At 25.1% G+C, this 19,231-nt stretch overlaps 2 protein-coding genes across 3 annotated transcripts in view; one reads left to right on the plus strand and one right to left on the minus strand.

Annotated features, from left to right (window-relative positions):
- Positions 1–553: 553 nt before the first annotated feature.
- LOC122501173 (mannose-1-phosphate guanyltransferase beta) lies at positions 554–5,429 on the minus strand. 2 transcript variants are annotated; one of them, XM_043610465.1, is made up of 6 exons: positions 5,094–5,429; positions 4,400–4,563; positions 3,855–4,248; positions 3,342–3,503; positions 2,775–3,006; positions 554–977 (listed from the first exon to the last, which is right to left on the minus strand). In XM_043610465.1, the coding sequence occupies exons 2-6, from the start codon at positions 4,550–4,552 to the stop codon at positions 809–811; spliced, it is 1,110 nt and encodes a 369-aa protein (XP_043466400.1). In that variant the 5' UTR covers positions 4,553–4,563; positions 5,094–5,429; the 3' UTR covers positions 554–808. The 2 variants fall into 2 exon arrangements, with proteins under 2 accessions (XP_043466400.1, XP_043466401.1); XM_043610466.1 differs by lacking the exon at positions 5,094–5,429 and adding an exon at positions 4,859–4,881.
- A 154-nt stretch (positions 5,430–5,583) lies between these two features.
- Positions 5,584–19,231, plus strand: part of LOC122501172 (vacuolar protein sorting-associated protein 13B) — a 30,762-nt gene continuing 17,114 nt past the window's right edge. Inside the window, exons 1-30 of the mRNA XM_043610464.1 lie at positions 5,584–5,740; positions 6,185–6,339; positions 6,465–6,642; positions 7,792–7,873; positions 7,972–8,147; positions 8,217–8,320; positions 8,564–8,813; positions 8,933–9,120; positions 9,319–9,528; positions 9,819–9,957; positions 10,278–10,395; positions 10,479–10,621; positions 11,002–11,174; positions 11,469–11,645; positions 11,751–12,039; positions 12,235–12,397; positions 12,725–13,115; positions 13,590–13,725; positions 13,815–13,982; positions 14,098–14,318; positions 14,427–14,643; positions 14,954–15,158; positions 16,113–16,290; positions 16,412–16,738; positions 16,825–17,028; positions 17,153–17,268; positions 17,382–17,700; positions 17,794–17,913; positions 18,107–18,223; positions 18,304–18,573. Coding sequence (XP_043466399.1) covers positions 6,253–6,339; positions 6,465–6,642; positions 7,792–7,873; positions 7,972–8,147; positions 8,217–8,320; positions 8,564–8,813; positions 8,933–9,120; positions 9,319–9,528; positions 9,819–9,957; positions 10,278–10,395; positions 10,479–10,621; positions 11,002–11,174; positions 11,469–11,645; positions 11,751–12,039; positions 12,235–12,397; positions 12,725–13,115; positions 13,590–13,725; positions 13,815–13,982; positions 14,098–14,318; positions 14,427–14,643; positions 14,954–15,158; positions 16,113–16,290; positions 16,412–16,738; positions 16,825–17,028; positions 17,153–17,268; positions 17,382–17,700; positions 17,794–17,913; positions 18,107–18,223; positions 18,304–18,573 — 5,466 coding nt within the window. The 5' untranslated portion in view covers positions 5,584–5,740; positions 6,185–6,252. The remainder of the gene's footprint in view (positions 5,741–6,184; positions 6,340–6,464; positions 6,643–7,791; positions 7,874–7,971; positions 8,148–8,216; positions 8,321–8,563; positions 8,814–8,932; positions 9,121–9,318; positions 9,529–9,818; positions 9,958–10,277; positions 10,396–10,478; positions 10,622–11,001; positions 11,175–11,468; positions 11,646–11,750; positions 12,040–12,234; positions 12,398–12,724; positions 13,116–13,589; positions 13,726–13,814; positions 13,983–14,097; positions 14,319–14,426; positions 14,644–14,953; positions 15,159–16,112; positions 16,291–16,411; positions 16,739–16,824; positions 17,029–17,152; positions 17,269–17,381; positions 17,701–17,793; positions 17,914–18,106; positions 18,224–18,303; positions 18,574–19,231) is intronic.

Consider the following 19,231-nt stretch of genomic DNA (forward strand, 5'->3'; position numbering starts at 1 on the left):
GTAACAAGTATCCAATTGTGTTGCTTCTATCAGGAGAGGAGCGTATAACACACGTATTTCACATTTCTCTCGCAAGTGGTGAATCGCGGACCAAGTTAATATATAAGAGCGATGATTCGCATATCTCATCGTCGGAGAGTCTTGCGGAGTCTGATGTGTTCAGTAGAATTTTGGATGTTTTGAAGTTCAAAATCTGCGTTTACAACATTTTATCGGTCTGCAAAGGCTCGACAACTCTCAGTTCGGGACATTTCAAGGTATGTCAGGCGGCGATAAAAAGCTGTCTGCACTTTGTCATGAGGAGTTGTAAATAAAATTCCCGAGCATGTATGCAGAGCTTGCATGTATTTGAACGTGACAAGTAGGCTCTGTTTGCGCACATAAACGTTGTGTGCGTGAATCGAAAACCGACAGATTGTGTGACCCCACCTTCTCACGGTGTAAGACGGTGTCGAATAATCATGATGAGTTTGAGCCTAGTCGGTGGGGTACAGGTTCTCGAAGGAACCAAGCATTGTTTTACGATGTGATACAATAAATTGCGGAATGCACATTATTTTTTACTATTTTGTTTTTATTTTTATAGAAAATAAAAAATTCCATTTTCTTCAAATCGCTGTTAGATGTACAAATTACGTAAAATAGAAATAAGTGAAATATATTTTTTAACTGATATTATTAATACATATTTTTATTTATTTTTATTGATTTAATGTCGATATATTAAAGTAAGTGTTAAATGGTATTTACAAACTTTAATAATAAATATCAGTCAGTAAAGTTTTTACCTAATATTGCGATAATTATTTCACATTATAATTTGCGGTTCTGGAACCGAGACAGCGATATTTTTATGTGGTAATACTTGACCTCCGTTTATGTATAATTCATCTTTTACGATAACGTCTTCACCCAAAACTGTCGTACCTTCCATTCTCACCCATCGGCCAACGATACTTCTCCATCCTATGATACAACTGTAATTAAAATAATAATAATAATATAATTATTATTATTTATCTTTACAATAAAAAAAGATAAGAAATAAACAAAATTTCCCTTATTTACTAATTAATTATTATTGTTTATTATTTTCTAAAGTATGAATAAAGTTCTTTAAAATAACTCAATTATTTTCAAAAATTTTAATAAACTGGTTCGTAAAATTTCAAATATTTTCATAAATACTAAACTTCGCAGGAATTTAATTATTTTTAATACAATTTAATTAAAATTCCTGGAAAGAATTTTAATTTTCTTCGTAAGAATAAAATTATTTTCAAAGATTTTAATGAACTTTTTTGCAAGAATTCAATTATTTTTAAACATTTTAATAAAATTTCTTTAAATAATTAAATTATTTTCAAAAATTTTGATTCAATTTTTTTAGAAAAATTCAGTTTTAATAGAAGTTTAATTGAATTTCTTAAAAGAATTGAATTATTTTCAAAAGTTTTTAACAAAATTCTTCGAAATATTCAATTCTTTTTAGAAATTGTAATAAATTTTTATACAACAATTAATTTCAAAAAATTGAATAAAATTATATGCAAGAATTCTTATTATTTTCCAAAAATGATGATAGAATTTTTTACCGACATGCATTTAATTTGTTTAAATAATAAAATTCTCCGTAGAAATTTAATTATTTTCAATACAAATTAAAATTAATTCCACCGAAGAATTTCATTAGTTTGAAAATAAACAATTCAATTCTTTTTACAAATTTTAATAAAATTTCCAAAAATGTTGATAAAATTCTTTACAGGAATTCAATTAATTTGTTTGAATAATAAAATTCTCTGCAGAAATTCAATTACTTTCATTACAATCTTAATAAAATTTCTCGATAGGATTTAATTATTTTCAATACAATTTAAAAATAAATAAAATTCTGTGCAACAATTATTTTTAAAAAATTGAATAAATTATATGCAAAAATTCTTAACATTTTCCAAAAATGTTGATGAAATTCTTTAAAGAATTTCAATTAATTTATTTAAATAATAGAATTCTCCACAGAAATTCAATTATTTTCATTATAATTTTAATTAAATTTCTGGATATGATTCAATTATTTTCAATGCGATTCAAAATAAATTCCACCGATGAATTCAATTATTTTGAAAAATTTTAATGAAATTCGTGAAAACAATTCAATTCTTTATAGAAATTTTAATAAAATTCTATATACAATTATTTTCAAAAAATTTAATAAAATTATTTGCAAGAATTCAATTATTTTAAAAAATGTTGATGAAATTCTTTAAAGAATTTCAATTAATTTGTTTAAAAAATAAAAGTCTCCCCAGAAATTCAATTATTTTCATTACAATTTTAAAAAAATTTCTTGATATGATTCAATTATTTTCATTATAATTTAAAAAAAATTTCTCGATATGATTCAATTATTTTCAATACAAATTTAAAATAAATTCCATCAAAGAATTTCATTATTTTGAAAAATTGTAATAAAATTCATGGAAACAATTTAGTTTTTTTCATTACAATTTTTACAAAAATCTTTGAACGAATTCAATATTGTTTTCTACATTTTTGATAAAATTTGTTCATAAGAATACAATTTTCAGAAACTTTAGTAAAATTCTTTGCAAGAATTTAATTATTTTTAGAAAGTTTAATGAAATTTCTTGAAAAAAATTCAATGATGTATTTTCTTAAAATTTTGATAAAATACTTTATAATAATTTAATTTCAGTATAGAATTTTATTAAATTTAAAAATTCAAAACATATAAACAGAAAAATAATCACCTGTCAAGCCATGAGTGTTCTTTAACTGTTGCAGATCCGAGAATTGTTGTTTTCTTTACACAGCATCCGTCTGCTATTGTAACACCTGGACCAATTGTCACGTTCGGACCAATTCGACAATCTTTCCCGATTGTCGCTGTTGGATCAACCAAAACATTTCCAATCACTCCTGGACCGGAATACAATTTTTCCGGTGTCTTTTGTCTCAACGACGTGAGATACAGACCCATTCCTGTTGAAAAATATTGCATTGTAATATTTATATTTTCAAAAAATATTTAAAAACAATTAACTGCTTAAAAAAAGACTCATTTAGAAAAATATTTCAAAATAATTGGTTCAAAATTTTATTTTAGTGATAACTTTTAATAATTAGTTTAATTCAAAATTTAGTTAATAGTTTAATTAATAATTTAATTAATAGTTTGATCAATAATTTAATTAATAGTTTTATCAATAATTTAATTAATAGTTTTATCAATAATTTAATTAATAGTTTGACGAATAATTTAATTTAAAAACTAAGTATAACTAAATATTTCAAAATTTTTATAAAAAAATATGCACCTTTAAGGAAATCTTTTGGTTGACCAACATCCATCCAGAATCCTGTTAAGTCCATTGCATATAATTCGCCGTCGTTGGCCATGTGTGGAAAGACTTCTTTTTCTATGCTCATGGGACGAAGTTCTATTCTTTTCAAAACGCTTGGATTGAAAATGTATATTCCTAAAAAGAAGAGCAGGTGTAAAATTTTTTTAAAAGTTTTTACGTTCAAATGAAACAATTTTTTTTTCTTTTTAAACCTTTTCTAAAATTATTCTACTGAAATGAAATAATAATGTAAATGAAACATTAACTTAGTTAAGAATTAATTTTTTAATTTCCAAAATAATTTTTGTATGTAATTCCATAAAATACAAATTAAAAAGAAGTAGAAAAAATTGTCGTTCATTTGAACATTCGTAACTTAAGGTACATTTTTTTTATTTTACATTCATCAATAAAATAATATATTGAGCAATAAAAGAAAAATATTGTCTTCTATTTATTCAAGCCCAAAACTATTTAAATTCTCACCTGCGTTTATTTTATTCGAAATAAATTCCTGTGGTTTCTCAATGAAACTGTCGATTTTTCCCGCCTCATCGTACAAGACAACTCCATATTTAGAGGGTTCTTCAACTTTAGTAACGACAATTGTTCCCTCGCGTTCATGATTTTTGTGAAATTGAAGAAGTTGTTTAAATGGAAAATCACAAATAATATCCGAATTCAGTACAAAAAATGGTTCATCGCTATTGCGTAGATGTTGAGCAGCAAGTGCCAATGGTCCAGCTGTACCCAAGGGTTCTGTCTCGTGAGAAAATATTAAATTAACACCCAATTTCACAGCTTCCTGCTCCAGCTCCTTTTCCATTTGTTCGGCACGATATGACACTGCCAAAATAACTTCAGTCACATTTATTTCAACCTGAAAATTATTTTCAATTAGTGAAGTATTCTCGAATTAAATGCTACTGTTCGGCAGACCGAAACCAAATTAATTTAAATTAAATTAAATTAAATAGAAAGAAATTATAAAATTACAAAATTAGTTTATTGAAATTAATCGAAAAACTCACCAGAGCTTCAATTTGATGCAGCAACATTGGTTTATTTGCAAATTCAATGAGTGGCTTCGGACGACTGAGAGTTAATGGACGAAGTCTCGTTCCATAACCCCCGACAAGAATTAAAGCTTTCATGGGACTTAATTTTTTCCTCTTCTCATGCATTATGTGAAGATCTGTCAACGTGAAAAAATGTTTAGAAATTAATGCTTAAAAAATTTTGAAACCTTTACGAATTCTACAAAAACAGATAGAGAACTTCCGAATTTACAAAAGAAAAACATTAATATAAATAAATGTATTAATTATTATTTCTTATTATTAATTATTAATTACTATTTATTATTATTAATATTATAAATTTCTCCTAAAAATAAAAAGTATTTTTTTATAAATATATCTTATAGTAAAACAAAACATTTATAAAAAAAGGATATTCCACAATAATAATAATTAGCACAAAATATATACACTATTTCAAGTCCTTTGTATATAAAAAATGATGTAACAAAACTCATTTTTAAGTATAGATTCGTTACAGAACTCTTTAAGATTATCTAATAAATACACAATCTAGTACAAATTAATCATCTTTTAGCAAATATTCAACCGAAACATTTAAAAAAAACACATATCCATGCAAATGTATACAAATTGAAAATGTAAAAAAGTTTTTAAAAAATTCAAAAAATGTCCAGTAACTCACCTCCTCTTGAAAAATATAATCACTGAGGACTGTGTATCGAGATATGCCACGTATATTTTTCCTCATCAACAAATAAGCGCGATACGTGTGTAAAAGATATTATAACATTAATAAAATGAACAAAATGAGTCAGTCTTGTTTTTAAGGTTAGGTTCTTAAATGGGCGTTCAAATCGTTTAAATGGAAAGTTTTATATCAGGCACATTTACCATACATTTACTTAAAACACTTTTAAGTAATTAAAGGTATTTGGAATACTGTTTGAATAACATATATACAACACATTTATAATCTATTAAACTTATCTTATTAAACTATTTAAACAAAAAAAAAAGTTTGACGTTAAACGCCAACCATACTAAAATGTGTACAAATTGTATTGTCACCTAATCAGCTGATTTTTCTGAATTCCTATTGGTTCTTTCCTGTCATCCTTGAATTGCGATTGGCTGGTTTTAGTAAAGTACATTTCCAGTGAAATTGCAATACAATTTGGTCAGCCAAATGACATATGTTGATGTGGTGGTGTGTGGATTTAAAAAATATTGAAAATCTTTTGTAATTAATAATGAATTGACATTTTTTCTAATTAGAAAGTTACACTTCATTAAGTCTTCTTATATTGTAAAAAAGTGCACAACTGACAGGTAGATTTGTTCTATTTTTCATAGAAACATTCATTATTATCATTACTATTCATTATAACCTATAATTTTTATTTGTAATTTTTATCCTTATTTGTTCAAATCGTTTAAATGGCTTAAATTGTTGAAATTTGTTGAAATCATTTCAATCGTTTAAATAATTTGTAAATAAACTAAAATATACATTAAAATTTTGTTTCAGTAAGCGAAAAATAGTTTTTTATTAATTCGGTTTTTTATTTATTTTGATACAATTCACATGTACAGAATTTATATTTATTGTTTATTACATTTCGCCTACTATTATCAGTTTTTTTTATCACTTAATATTTTCTTTTGGTAATATTTATTTTTAAAACAAAATTTACTTTTAGATAAGTAATCTATTTGTTTTGTATCCATAATATTAATTTTTATTTAATGTTGTTTAATTTTTTCATTTGACAGTGACGCTATGGTTAATAATTATTGGAGAAATCTAATTTAAAGGATGATCCTTTATTTTAAAATTCACTATGTTTAAATTAGAATCGTATATAACTCCAGTAATATTGAGTTACGTGGAAAAATATGTTAAAAACTTCAAGCCAGAACAATCGCAGGTAATTATTATAATTATTATTGATTAGATATTTTAGTTGAGTAAAAAATTTATACTTGCACAAATTTATATTTATTATTATTATTATTATGAATTTTGTAATTATTTTTACTTTTGTTATTTTAGGTATCCTTATGGGGTGGAGATGCATCTTTTCAGAATCTTGATCTGCGATTAGAAGTATTAGAGGAGCAATTAAATCTTCCATTTAGCCTCGTTAGTGGACATATCCATGAATTGTTAATTCATGTACCGTGGGTTAAAATTACATCAGAACCCATTGTTGTCACTATTAATACAATAGGTAAGAAACAACATTTTTCTTTCCTTCTTTTTTTCTATTTTTTCTTATTTTTCCCTCATAAATAATTGAATATAATTGAATTTTTGCAAAGATTTTTATTATCTATAAATATAATTGAATTGTTTCGAAGGATTTATTAAAAGTTTAAAAAATAATTGAATTTTTGCAAAGAATTTTACTATTTACAAACATAATTGAATTTTTTTGAAGAATGTATTAAAATTTTAGAAAATAATTAAATTCTATTGAAATTTTTTATAACGAATTAAGAAAAAAATTGAATTCTTTCGTGAAATTGTTTTAAATATAATTAAATTTCTGCAAAGAATATTATTATTCGTGTATATAATTGAATTATGTCAAAGGATTTATAAAAAATTTGAATGTTTTCGAAAAATATTATTAAAAATTAAAAAACAAATTGATTCTTTCGTGAAATGTTTTTCAAATTGTATTAAAAATAATTGAATTTGTGCAAAGAATTTTACTATTTATAAATAATATCGAATTGTTTCGAACGATTTATAAAAATTTTAGAAAATAATTGGAGTCTTTTGAAATATTTAATATCGAATAAAAAAAAAAATTGAATTCTTTCGTGAAATTTTTTTAAAAATAATTTAATTTTTGCAAAGATTTTATATCGAATAAAGAAAAAAAATTGGATTCTTTAGTGGAATTTTTTTGAAAATAATTGAATTTATGCAAAGATTTTACTATTTTAAAAAATAATTGAATTGTTTCGAAGGATTTATTAAAATTTTAGAAAATAATTGTATTCATTCGTGAAATGTTATTAAAATTTTGTTTGAAAATAATTGAATTTTTGCAAAAAATTTTACTATTTATAATAATTGAATTCTTACGAAGAATGTTATTATTTCTGTACCTAAATAACTGAATTCTTGAGAAGAATTTTATTAAAATTTTTGAAATTATTAAACAAGAATAATTAATTAGTAAATTAGTTGATAATTGAATTTTTTTAAAATTTGAGTCTAAAATTATTCAAAACTTCATACTTGAAAATAGAAAGTTTTGTAATTTGCATAATAATAATTATAAATTAAATATCACGTTTCGCGAGTAACATTTGCTAGTTAAGTAATAAACAAAAAAATAATTAAGTAATAAAATTTTGTATTTCAGAATGCATTTTAAAACTTAAAGATGACTCTCACAGCGACAATTCTTCGTCATCTTATCAAAAAAGACAAAGCGAAATTGTTCAGTAAGTAACATGGAAAATTGCTTATGACCAAATTTTTTTTTATTTCCTTTTTTTCCATTTATGGTTATTGTATTACATTGATTGGAATTGAATTTTAGAGAAGAAACACCACCTGGATACATTAAGAGTATAGTAACAAAAGTTATAAATAATATAACGATAATATGTAACAATTTAATATTGAAGTACGTTGAAGAGGACATTGTTCTCAGTATTAATGTCCGACATTTGAGCATGCAAACTGTTAACAACAAATGGGAACCGGCATTTGCGGGTGAGTTTACAAAAAAAGAAATTTGCGATTTTAAGAATCGATGATAAAATTAATTTTTTATTTTTTCAGACGTCAGTAGCTATGAAGTTATGTTACAAAAACTTATAACTATTCAAGATTTGACTCTTTGCTTAGACAAAATGGACACTTCTGGAAAAATAGAAATTTATCAGGTATTTAATTTCTAAAATTCAAATCAGTAATTTATGAAAATATTTTTAATACAAAATATTTCGTTTATTTGAACGTTCATAACTTGTGGATCATGATATAATTGCGAATATTTTTATTTTTTCTCTAAAATTGTAACGAAATGAAATAATTGCAAATATTTGTATTCACTCTCTAAAATTCTAAATAAATAAAAAAAATTGTAAATGTCTTAATTAAGAAACTAATTAATTTCGAATTTTTAGGATCCTGTATTGTACAGATGCTCGATGGTGATTCGAATGATAATGAATTATCATAGCAACACATCCAAACGGGCTTCAGTCACGAGATTAGATCTTCACTGTGAAAAAATGGAATTTAGTACAACTGAACAGCAAGTACCGATGCTTTTGAGACTAACAGCTCTACTTATGGCATTGAGAACTAAACAATTTCCCGAGAAGAAAGACAAATCCTCGAATTCTGCCGATGACAAAGATAGCAACTCGCAAGGTTCGCGATCATTTTTGTCTAAAGTTCAAAATGAATAATATTATTTTGTCGAAATAAACAGAAAAACTATCAAGTTCTTAATTAAAAATTAAAATAATTTTCTTTATTATCATTTACAGAAGATTCTAATTCTGGATCTGGAGCTTCGACCGAAGTGGTCGGTTGGGGTGGATGGGCATGGAACACTATGTCTTCTATTTTTCCAGTTGCTTGGGATAATGACTGGTCAAATGATCATGAACTGGCTTTTGCCGGACACACGGTTCACCTTGGAATTTACATAGATGATGCAACACTAACTTTCAAGGTATTTTACTTAAAATATTATCACGAGGATAATAATTCAAAAAACCTATTTTTCCTTTTCTTTGAAACTGTATTTCTATTTTGTTAAATTTTCACACAGGGAAACCTTTTTTCAATGAGTTCTTTATTTGTTACTAGTGTTTTTTTCATTTGAACTGATACAATTTTAATTTTAATTTTAATCTTTAAATGTCACTAGGTTACAGAGAGCATCAAGGAACAATTATTTTACAAGCCACGGAAAATTAAGTACAAATCGTTTCTATCTTTGAGATTCACTGGGGCTGTCGTTGATGCTTTATTTCAAGGAATGTCAATGACTAATTTTCAAATGGGATTTGGAAGCATAAATGTGTATCCTAGAGGTTCTTGTAGTTGTGGTCATCCCGAGGTTATTGATGGAGTTAGGGTAAGATTTGCACCTAGATTAGTAAAAAATATAACATTTTTTTTTATTAATACGTTACAGTTTCATTTTTTTTTTAAGTATAAAATTTATTTCATAAAAAAATTAAAGAAAACAAAACTTACAACGAATATTATAAAAATTTACTCTTGAAATGACAATTTTTAATAGCAAAATTTACTATTTTCAATGTTAGTTTTTGTATCAAAATATAATTGTAATTGGTAAAAATTAAGAATTATTATAAATAGAAAAGTGGATTAATTCTTTATAATGTTTTTAAACTTTTTTAGCCTCCTTTGTACTTAATGGTCGGAAAAGCCACCATTGATCATTTGAAGGACACACTTTTTGACGATGAAGCTGTAGAAAATAAAGGCAAGAAAAGAATCTACAAACAGGGAATTGAAAATCACCTTTCTTCTCATCCAGGTATTCTAGATTCACTCTTTTTAATTAACTCCAATATTTATCTATTTATTTTACAAAAGAATAGGTTTTTTAAATTATTTAAGTATTGTTTTCCTAAAAAAGTGTAAAATATAAAAATGTATGTAAAAATATAAGAATAAAATACAGAAAAGTAAAAAATTAAATTATAAAAAACATAAAAGTAAAAAAAGTAAAAGATTAAGTAAAACCATAAAAAATGTAAAAGTAGAATATAAAAATATAATATTCATTATTTACTATAACATATTCAAAATATACATAAAATTAATATGTAACTTTTTTATCAAAATAAAAACAAGTGGAGAAACTGCTAGAGAGGTGTCCAGCATTTATGATCGATTATGCCCATCACATGGTGTTATCAGAAGACGTTACACCTGAAGATTTATTAGAATTTGGAGCAAATTTTGAGTACAGGTATAATTTTTTGCAATTAAGTAGCGAAATTTAAACTATTTCAATTAAAAGTACGTTTTCTAATTAATTTCGTACTTTTGCAGCAATTTTCCAGAACACAGAGTGGTGAGATTTGCCATTGGCGATTTAATGATTCGCTTGAGTTCTGGTGTATTTCATCGTGCTGATACAATAATTCAAGCTGCTTCAAAATACGATTATGCGCCATACATTGTACCAAAACCAGGTAATGATTTTGCTCAATAAAATTAAAAATTGCAAAAAAAAAAAAATTTGTCAAAAATTTGTAAAAATTACAAAATCATAAAGTTTTGAACGTTTAAATAAACAAAGTATTTTTTCTTCTTCAATATTGTTAAAAATTACTAAACTAAATTAATAACTAACTAAACTACTAAACAAATTGAACTTTTATTTAGTTAAAAATAAATTTTTAAATTATGAAAAAACAATGTTTTGTAAGAAAATAAAAATTAAAGGAAGTAATAAAAATATTTTCGTTCATTTGAACGTTCCGAACTTTAGGGACATCGATTAGTGATGTGATTTATAATATATTGTGTTTTGATAAATTTTTTAATTTGGAGAATTATTTTAATTTTTTAGATCCGACTATTGATGAATTACCGCCAGTAACGGTAGAGGAATATGAAGCATTAAGAGAAAATATTTCCAAAATGGAAATCAAATTATTTATGATTAGAGGCGCAATTCAATTGCAATTGGCTGATCATCGAATTACGGGTTTGCAAAGACAGCGAAAATACGTCGAGTCTCGAGTAAGTTTCCAATACAAATTTGAAATTTAGTTGTATTTAATGCGTTTTAATTATCACTTATTCAAACTATTATTTTTGTAATAATTACAGATTTTTATTCTATTTTTTAATTTTAATATTAAATTCTTAATAATATTAATATAATAATTATTTTTAATTAATTTTCTAAAAATAATTTAATTTTTTCTAATTGTCTAATTGTTTTCTTTTACTAAAGAAGAATAAAGGCAACTTTTTCGTTAAAGAAAATAAATTGATTAAATAAAATATTAATTAAAAATTTTGATATTACAGACGGAGCCTCTAACGCCTGCACTCTCGGATGATCCTTACACAACAATTGAATGGGATGAAATTTTAATTGAAGTGGAAGAACCAATCTATCCATTTAGACTTGCTGCGTGTGCTTCCAAACAAACTGATCTACCTCAAGATATGTTTAATCAGTGTCATAGAGAAGTGAAAGGACTGGTAAGGAAAATATTCTAAATTATCATCTAATTTTCAAAATTTAACATGAAAAAAGAATACTATTACAATAATTAAATTAATAAATTAATTACCTAATTTTTACAGATGCAGGGGCTAAATTTTCAACTTTATTTAAAACCCACCTGCCATACTTCAATAATAATGCCTTGTACAGTTAATTTTAGTATGACCATTTTACTCTATCGACAATACTGGACGAGCTTAGATGTGATTCATAATTTCTATTCTTTCGAAATTGATGGAATCACTATAACTGGTACAAAATCAAAAATTATGGTTGCAAGTTCTATAATATCGTCTGTTTTTCAACCAAACGATACGACCAATGCTCTCGTGTGTTCATCTCTTTTCGATGACGCTTGCGATGAAAAGAGTAAGTTTTTCCTGAATTGAAAATTTAATTTTAAAGAAAAAAAATTTATTTTGTACTTCTTTTTCAAGAAAGTTACAATTTAAGTCTTAAAAATTATTCTGAAAATACTAAATTTTAATTTTTTGAAACTGAATTAAAAAGAAAAGGGTAATTATTGAAATTATTTTTTAATCGTTATTTATTTTATTGTTTCAGAGCCAACGTATCTTGAACTGTGTTTAGAAAATATAAATCTTAGAAATATCAAGTCACTGGCAGTTCAGTCCACTATTGTCAATGTAGGCTCCATTAAAATTTTTGCTCACAATGAAACCGACCAAGCTTTCATTCTTTCGGGTCCAGAAGTAGAAGATCAACGGTATTTCATTTCAATTAAAAATCCATTATATTCAGTATTTTTCTAATTAATTTTTTTAAGAGCTGTAATATTGAAATTCAAATTGTATTATTAATTCACATCGAATCAAATTTCAAATCGAATTAAATTTCAAATCGAATTAAAACTCAAATTGAATGAAAACTCGAATTGAATTAAATTTTGAATTGAATTAAAACTCAAATTGAATTAAATTTTAAATTGAATTAAAATTCAAATTGAATGAAAATTTAAATTGAAAGAAAACTCAAAAAATCGAATTAAAATTCACTTAATTTAAATATAAATTGGAAAAATTTTGTTTTACAGAACTATGGAGTGTAATTCTCTTCTATCGGCTGTGATACAATATTCCAAAGACTCGAAAAATCAAAGATTCCCAACTGTAATGTCATTCCAAGTAGGACCGGTAAAAGGATGTCTAGATCCTTTACTTCTTCAGTGGCTTGAGTATCGCGTGAAATATTACAAATTAGATACACTTTATTCAGCGAAACCGGAAACGAGACAACAAACATCTGAACCCTCATCAAATACTGAAAGTAAAAAGAGAAAATTTCCTAGTCTACATGAAAGTGTTCACAGTTCGTCTGATAAAGAAAAAAGGAAACATGACGATGTGACGGAAAAATCGCCTACTATTTATAAAATTAATGAGACTGAAAAAAATCAACCAAGTAACGAAAGTATGAAACAAGAGGTAAAAAGTATGCTGCAGTTTTATTTTCTCTAATTTTAATTATCGAATTTCTAGTTTCTAAAAATAATAATCTCTGAATTATATTTATTTTCCAATTTATCTTATTTCGAACGTTCAAATGAATGCGACGATATTTTTTCCTTTTATTTTACTTCTCTTTTGTATTTTTTTAAAATTATTTTTTGTATTAAAGAAATAATTCTTAACTTAGTAAATTTAAAATTTTGAAATTTAGTAAGTTTTTAGTATTTTATAAATTTATACATAATTTAGTAATTTAGTAATTTTGAAAAATATTTTATCAGAAAGAATGTCCTTCATTTGAACGTTCAATTTTTCAGAAAAATTATTGATTTTATTGTTTTAATAATAATAATAATAATTAATATTCTTGTGAAGAAAAATTGTCCCATAAAAAAGTAATGGAAAAATTTGAAATAATCTACATAAAGTGAATAATCTTTATAATTTCAGAATTTAGAGAAACCAAAATTATTGGAAAGATTAATCGAGCTTTATCCTTGGTGGCATGGCCTTGTGTTAAGTGGATATGTTGGACATATTACAATTTATATACCAACGAATACAATGAGTGGAATCGATGCCAACGGTATGAATTTTAATTAACTTGTCTTTATAATTTAAATCCGATTTCAAATTAAATCGGAATTGAAATAATTACTTTTTAATATTATTTAGGTATCGAAGAGGCAAAAGATCGAGCGATACGAAATAATGAAAATCTACAAGTATTGGTGGTAAAAATGCCAATGTTGCTTATAAATTCAGCCGGTGCTCAAGCTGATCTTTTGAAACAACATCTCGAAATCCTGCCAATTATTCTACCCAAATCGCTTTGGACAAACAGTAAGAATTTTTAAATATTTAATCATTTTTTAGTTTCGTATTTTTTTAATTTTTTTACTTTTCATTTCGTCTTTGAAAAAATAGTAAAATGTCAAATTTATTTTCTCTTTCTCAGATCATCAAAGTTTTCCCTGGAAATTAGAAATTTTAGATTTTCAATGTTACACTCTGAAGCAGGGAGACAGGAAAAATTTTATCAAACAAGTTTCCTTCAATGCAACAATAGCTTTAGCAACGAAATTAAATTCATCTGAACTAAACAGTAAACTCTCGTCAATGCAATTATCGATTTACGTCGATACTTCGCCAATTATTATTTCAGCATCGGAAGAGCAGGTAAATTGAAAATTAAATTAAATTCAGAATCAATTACTGGAAAATTAATAGTAGACAAAATTAATTCTCTTTGTAATTAATTCCATTTGTACTTGATTCGTATTGCAGATAATTTTTCTAAGAGATATAATATCGAAGATTACAAGAACTTTACAAAATATCGTCGAAATGAAGAAAAATATTTACACTTCATCGTCACTTGTAAAAAATGATCAGGAATCTCTCCTCATTATGCCATCTCCTACAAGTCCTTCGCAATTTGCCTATCCGGAAGATACGACGACAACGTCAACAGTGTCTGTGTCCAAGGATAATTTGAATCAAGGTATGAAATTCTAGAGCAAAAATTTAAGCAAAATTTAATTTATTTGATTTAATCAAATTATTCGAATTGTATTTCTTTTTTCCTTTACTTTGATCGTTAAAATTATTATCAATTATTTGATTTAATTTATTCAAATTTAATTTAAAAAATGTAATTTAATTCAAAAAATGTATTTCTTTTTAATGAATCAAACAACCAAGTTTTTAAATAAAATATAATTTTGTTTAGGATCATTAAAATATTTCTCTTATTTCACTAATTGTACTTAAGTCAAAATTTTTTAAACTTCCATTATAACAATATTTTTCAGAAAAAAGTGGATTAACTTTGTCCGCTTGGGTTCAGTGGACAATAACAAAAGTTATCGTTAAATTTTACACATCACAACAATCTGATTCGGCTCTTTTAAAATTAGTTTTGGAATTGGAAGACATTATAACATCAGCTGATATACAACCTGTTTATTTCAAACTAGTTCATAAAATAACAACTGCCACGATTTTTCATTATTCCAGGTAAATTGAAATTTTCCTATTTTATTTAACATTTATTTTAATACATATTTAACTTGTGCGCAAAAGGCGGTATTTTTAAAAATTTTAAATTTTTGGTCAAATTACTTGAAAGTATTCAATTATTTTCAAAAATTTTGACAAAATTTATTTGAAGAATTCAATTAATTTCAATTCAATTTTTATAAAATTTCTAGAAAGAATTTAATTATTTTTAAAACCTTTAATAAAATTATCCTATTCTATTCTAATAATAAAATTCTTGAAGAAAATTCAATTATTTTCAAAAATAATAAAACTCTTGATAAATAATCAATTATTTTTAAAAATAATAAAATTCTTTACATAAATTCAGAATTTTAAATAATTAAAAGAATTTAATTATTTTTATGAATTTCAATAAAACTATTTTCTGAAATTCAAGTATTTTCATAATGTTCAATGAAACTCTTCGAAATAATAAATTCAATTATTTTCAAAAAATTGAATAAAATTCGACGCAGGAATTCAATTATTTTTATCAGTTATAAAATTCTTCTGAGAAATTTAATTATTTCCAATAAAATTTAATTATTTAAAAATTTTTTAATAAAATTCATTCAATGAATTGATTTTTTTTTCAAATATTTCAAAAAATTGTTTAAAAGAATTCAATTGATTTTAGCACAATTTTTGTTTAATTCCTTGAAAGAATTTAATTATTTGCAAAAGTTTTAAATAAAATTCCTCTCAAGAATTAAATTGTTTCAGATTCGAAATCATAATTATTAAAAAAAATTAGAATAAACATTTTTTTTCCCAAAAAATTTATTTTTGTTATTTTTTAATTTTCAAAGCCTTAAATTAGATTTTCCTTAATTTTTAAGTTCATATTACAAATTAGAAATTAAAATTTTATCAAAATTTTGAATATTTTCGTTTACAATTTGTAAAATTAAATTATTTTTTTCTACACAGAGCTCCAAATAATCGAAATTGGGATTTTGGCGAATACGTCGGCTTATTAATGTGCGGGCGAGAGGATAATTTTGAGAAAGGCGAAGACACGGGATTCTTGAATTTCACATTAACAAAGGCAAAATTGGGAAATGTTCATACTCGTTGGGGTGCGAATAGACAGTACAAGTCCCATAAGGTATTTTTCTTTTCTCTTACTTAAAGTGATTGATGAACTGATTAAATTAAATGTTTTTACTTAAATTTAAATTTTATTTCATTTTAATTTTACGATTTTAATTTTCCTCTCTATTTCCCAGAAGGACTTTCGTGCCGAAGAAATGAAGCTCTCAGGTAGTTATATTACTGAAGTGGATGTAAAGATTCAAATGCTGGATCTTATTTTACCGCCGAGTGTGGTAGGAAAATTTGTGCAATTAGTTAAACCATTTTTAAATTTTCATGATAATATCCCAAAGAATTCAAGTTTACAAGAAAGCGCTTTCATTCCGCCCTTCATTGGTATCACAAAATTAAGAAATGAGACTCTTCCCCTTGTTTATTTGGATTTTAAGGGAATTAGACTGATGCTTCCAGTTTCGACGACAATTTTGCAAGGATTACAGCACGATCTCCTAATGTTTCAGGTTTGAATAATTAAATACTCATTTCGGAAAAATTTCTCTTTCTCTCTCTCTATATAAAACTTATATAAAAATATTTTCCTCAACAGTTAGATGGTATTAAAATTTCACCTCGGGCTGAAAATCCTATTTGTAGAATTCCATTACGCATGGATGTTTATCAACTTGCGGCGCAAGCGAATATTTTGAACATTCCAGGATCTGCGGTCGAGGATAGACAGTATCAAATTAATGTTAATGGAATTTCCACTTATACGACTACTTGGAAAAATTACCAACAAAGTATTACGAAGGTATTAGCAGAAATTAAATTTACATTGATTAAATTTACTTGATTTGTAATTAAAAATTAGTTATTTGTCGATAATATTTAGATAATTTTTTCTTCTCTTTTATTTATGAAAATAATTTTTACAGAGAATGTCTCAATCGTATCTTTACACAATGCATGAAAATCCGGCAGTTGAGTGGAATAAATTAGGAAATGGAAGCAGTTTGGAACTTCACTTTTCTACTTTTCCGATAATAACAAGGTAAACAATATTCTTCTAATTAGTTAATTCACTAATTTCTAAAATTAATTTTTTACATTTAATTAAATACAAATTGATTGAAATTGATTCAAAATATTTTTCATTTCCCGAAGGTTCGACCTTTGTATTATAATTGCACCAACGATTATATTTCAACCAAAAATAATTGTGTGCGGAAGCGCTGCCGAAATAAATTGTCTCACGGATATTGAAGTCACAATGAATTTGCATCAAATTCGTTTAATATCTGCTCTTCATGCCGAATTCAATAATTTATTTTCCGATCTAAGGGTACCAAACACTTCCACTGAAATTGCAAAATCTTGCTCAACGAATGCCAAGAGTTCGCCTCTCAAAACCAACATTGCCAATGAATCAGAAGTTGAATTGTCATTTGATTTCGAAACAGCGAGTATGAATTCTATGAATATTGTAAGAATTTTACAATTTAATTATCGAAAAAAATTTACCATACTTTAAAAAAAACATACCTTTTTAAATTTTCAATATTTTTTTCTTTTTCAGGAGAAGCCATTAACTCAAGGAGCTGTTACGCTTCCTCCTTTCGAATTTTTAGTGAATTGCGGAAAAATCACTTTTATTTGTTATGAACTACAAAAGTCGCTTGATAATCTCTATTCAACTGTATGTATTCTTTTTGTTTTTATTTATTATTATTATTATAATCATTTTGTTTCTTGTTATTAGTTTTCTTCTTATTCTTTAATTCTTTGGTTTTCTATTTTTATTTCTATTTTTTTTATACAGATTGTTTTTTGAGTTGTTTTTTGGTATTTTTGAGTATTTTTGTATTTTTGAGCCCACAATTTGGTTTCAGGAAGACGAAGATATTTTCGAAGACGATAACAGTCAGTACAAGCAGCTTTTATTTTATTTTATGATCGATCAACCAAATTTGTACATCTCTCAACAGCACTTGACCCAAAAAATTCAGGTAAAGAATTTTTTAAACTTTAAAAGAAAATTAAAATTAACTTTTAAAAAAATATTTCATTTATTAACAATATTTCACAGTTTTCCTGTTTCGATATGGCAATTTCATTGGGAAATGAGGAGCGTCAAGATTATACTTCAATGCCAACTAGTGAAGATTTTAAAGTGTTTATAATTCAAGTAAAAAGTGGAGAACGTCATCCAGACACAGGAATTCCGCCTTCGTTTATTACAATAAAATGCGAAACGTTACCAGGAAAAAGTCCACAATTCTTCCTCGACATGGGACGACCGACAAAAATGTACTTTTCCTTGGAGAGGCAAAAAAAAGTTAATTCGATCCTCGAGAAGGTATGAATTTCATTAAATAATTTTTGAAAGATAATAGTTTTCCAATTTTGAAAAATTTCCAAACAATTAAAATTTGGTAAAATTTTTTAAAAATATAATAATTGAATTTTTAAAAAATATAAATAAAAATGATCAAATTTCTGAAGAATTTTAATTATAAAAAGGACCATGATCTCTCAAAAATTTTAATAAGTCCAAAATGTAAATAAATGTTTATAGTTATTTTTCGGATTATAAAAATCAAAATAAGTTGCACTTTTTTACTAAAAATTGTTTTATTTTGTTGCAATGTTTGTAAAAAAAAGTCGAAAAAGTCACAATTTTTGAAAATAATCGAAAAAAGTCTCAATTTTCTTAATTTCTCTGCTAAAAATTTTTTTCCTGACATTTCCCTGACTTTACTGGCAAAAATTTTGTTTCCCTAACATTTCCCTGACTTTACTGGCAAAAATTTTGTTTCCCTAACATTTCCCTGATTTTACTGACATGTGGCCTCCCTGAATTAAAATAAATAACAATAAGTTTTTAAATATTTGTTTAACAAAAAATTATTAAAGTTTTGAATAATTTGAAATAAAAATTCTAAAAAAATTATGTTTTTGAAAAATTGTAATTAACCATTTTTTTAAGATAATTGAATTCCAGAAAATAATTTTAA

Source organism: Leptopilina heterotoma, unplaced genomic scaffold (assembly GCF_015476425.1).
Source record: "Leptopilina heterotoma isolate Lh14 unplaced genomic scaffold, ASM1547642v1 Lhet_206, whole genome shotgun sequence".
In the NCBI taxonomy this organism is placed as follows: Eukaryota; Metazoa; Arthropoda; class Insecta; order Hymenoptera; family Figitidae; genus Leptopilina; species Leptopilina heterotoma.

Bases quoted from the DNA above. Each gene is read 5' to 3' on its own strand.
- LOC122501173 (XM_043610465.1), bottom strand. From the start codon at position 4,552: ATGCATGAGAAGAGGAAAAAATTAAGTCCCATGAAAGCTTTAATTCTT. The intron at 3,504-3,854 runs GTGAGAATTTAA...TCTTCTTTTTAG, and splicing joins TTCGAATAAAATAAACGCAG to GAATATACATTTTCAATCCA. The intron at 3,007-3,341 runs GTGCATATTTTT...ATTTTTCAACAG, and splicing joins ACCAAAAGATTTCCTTAAAG to GAATGGGTCTGTATCTCACG.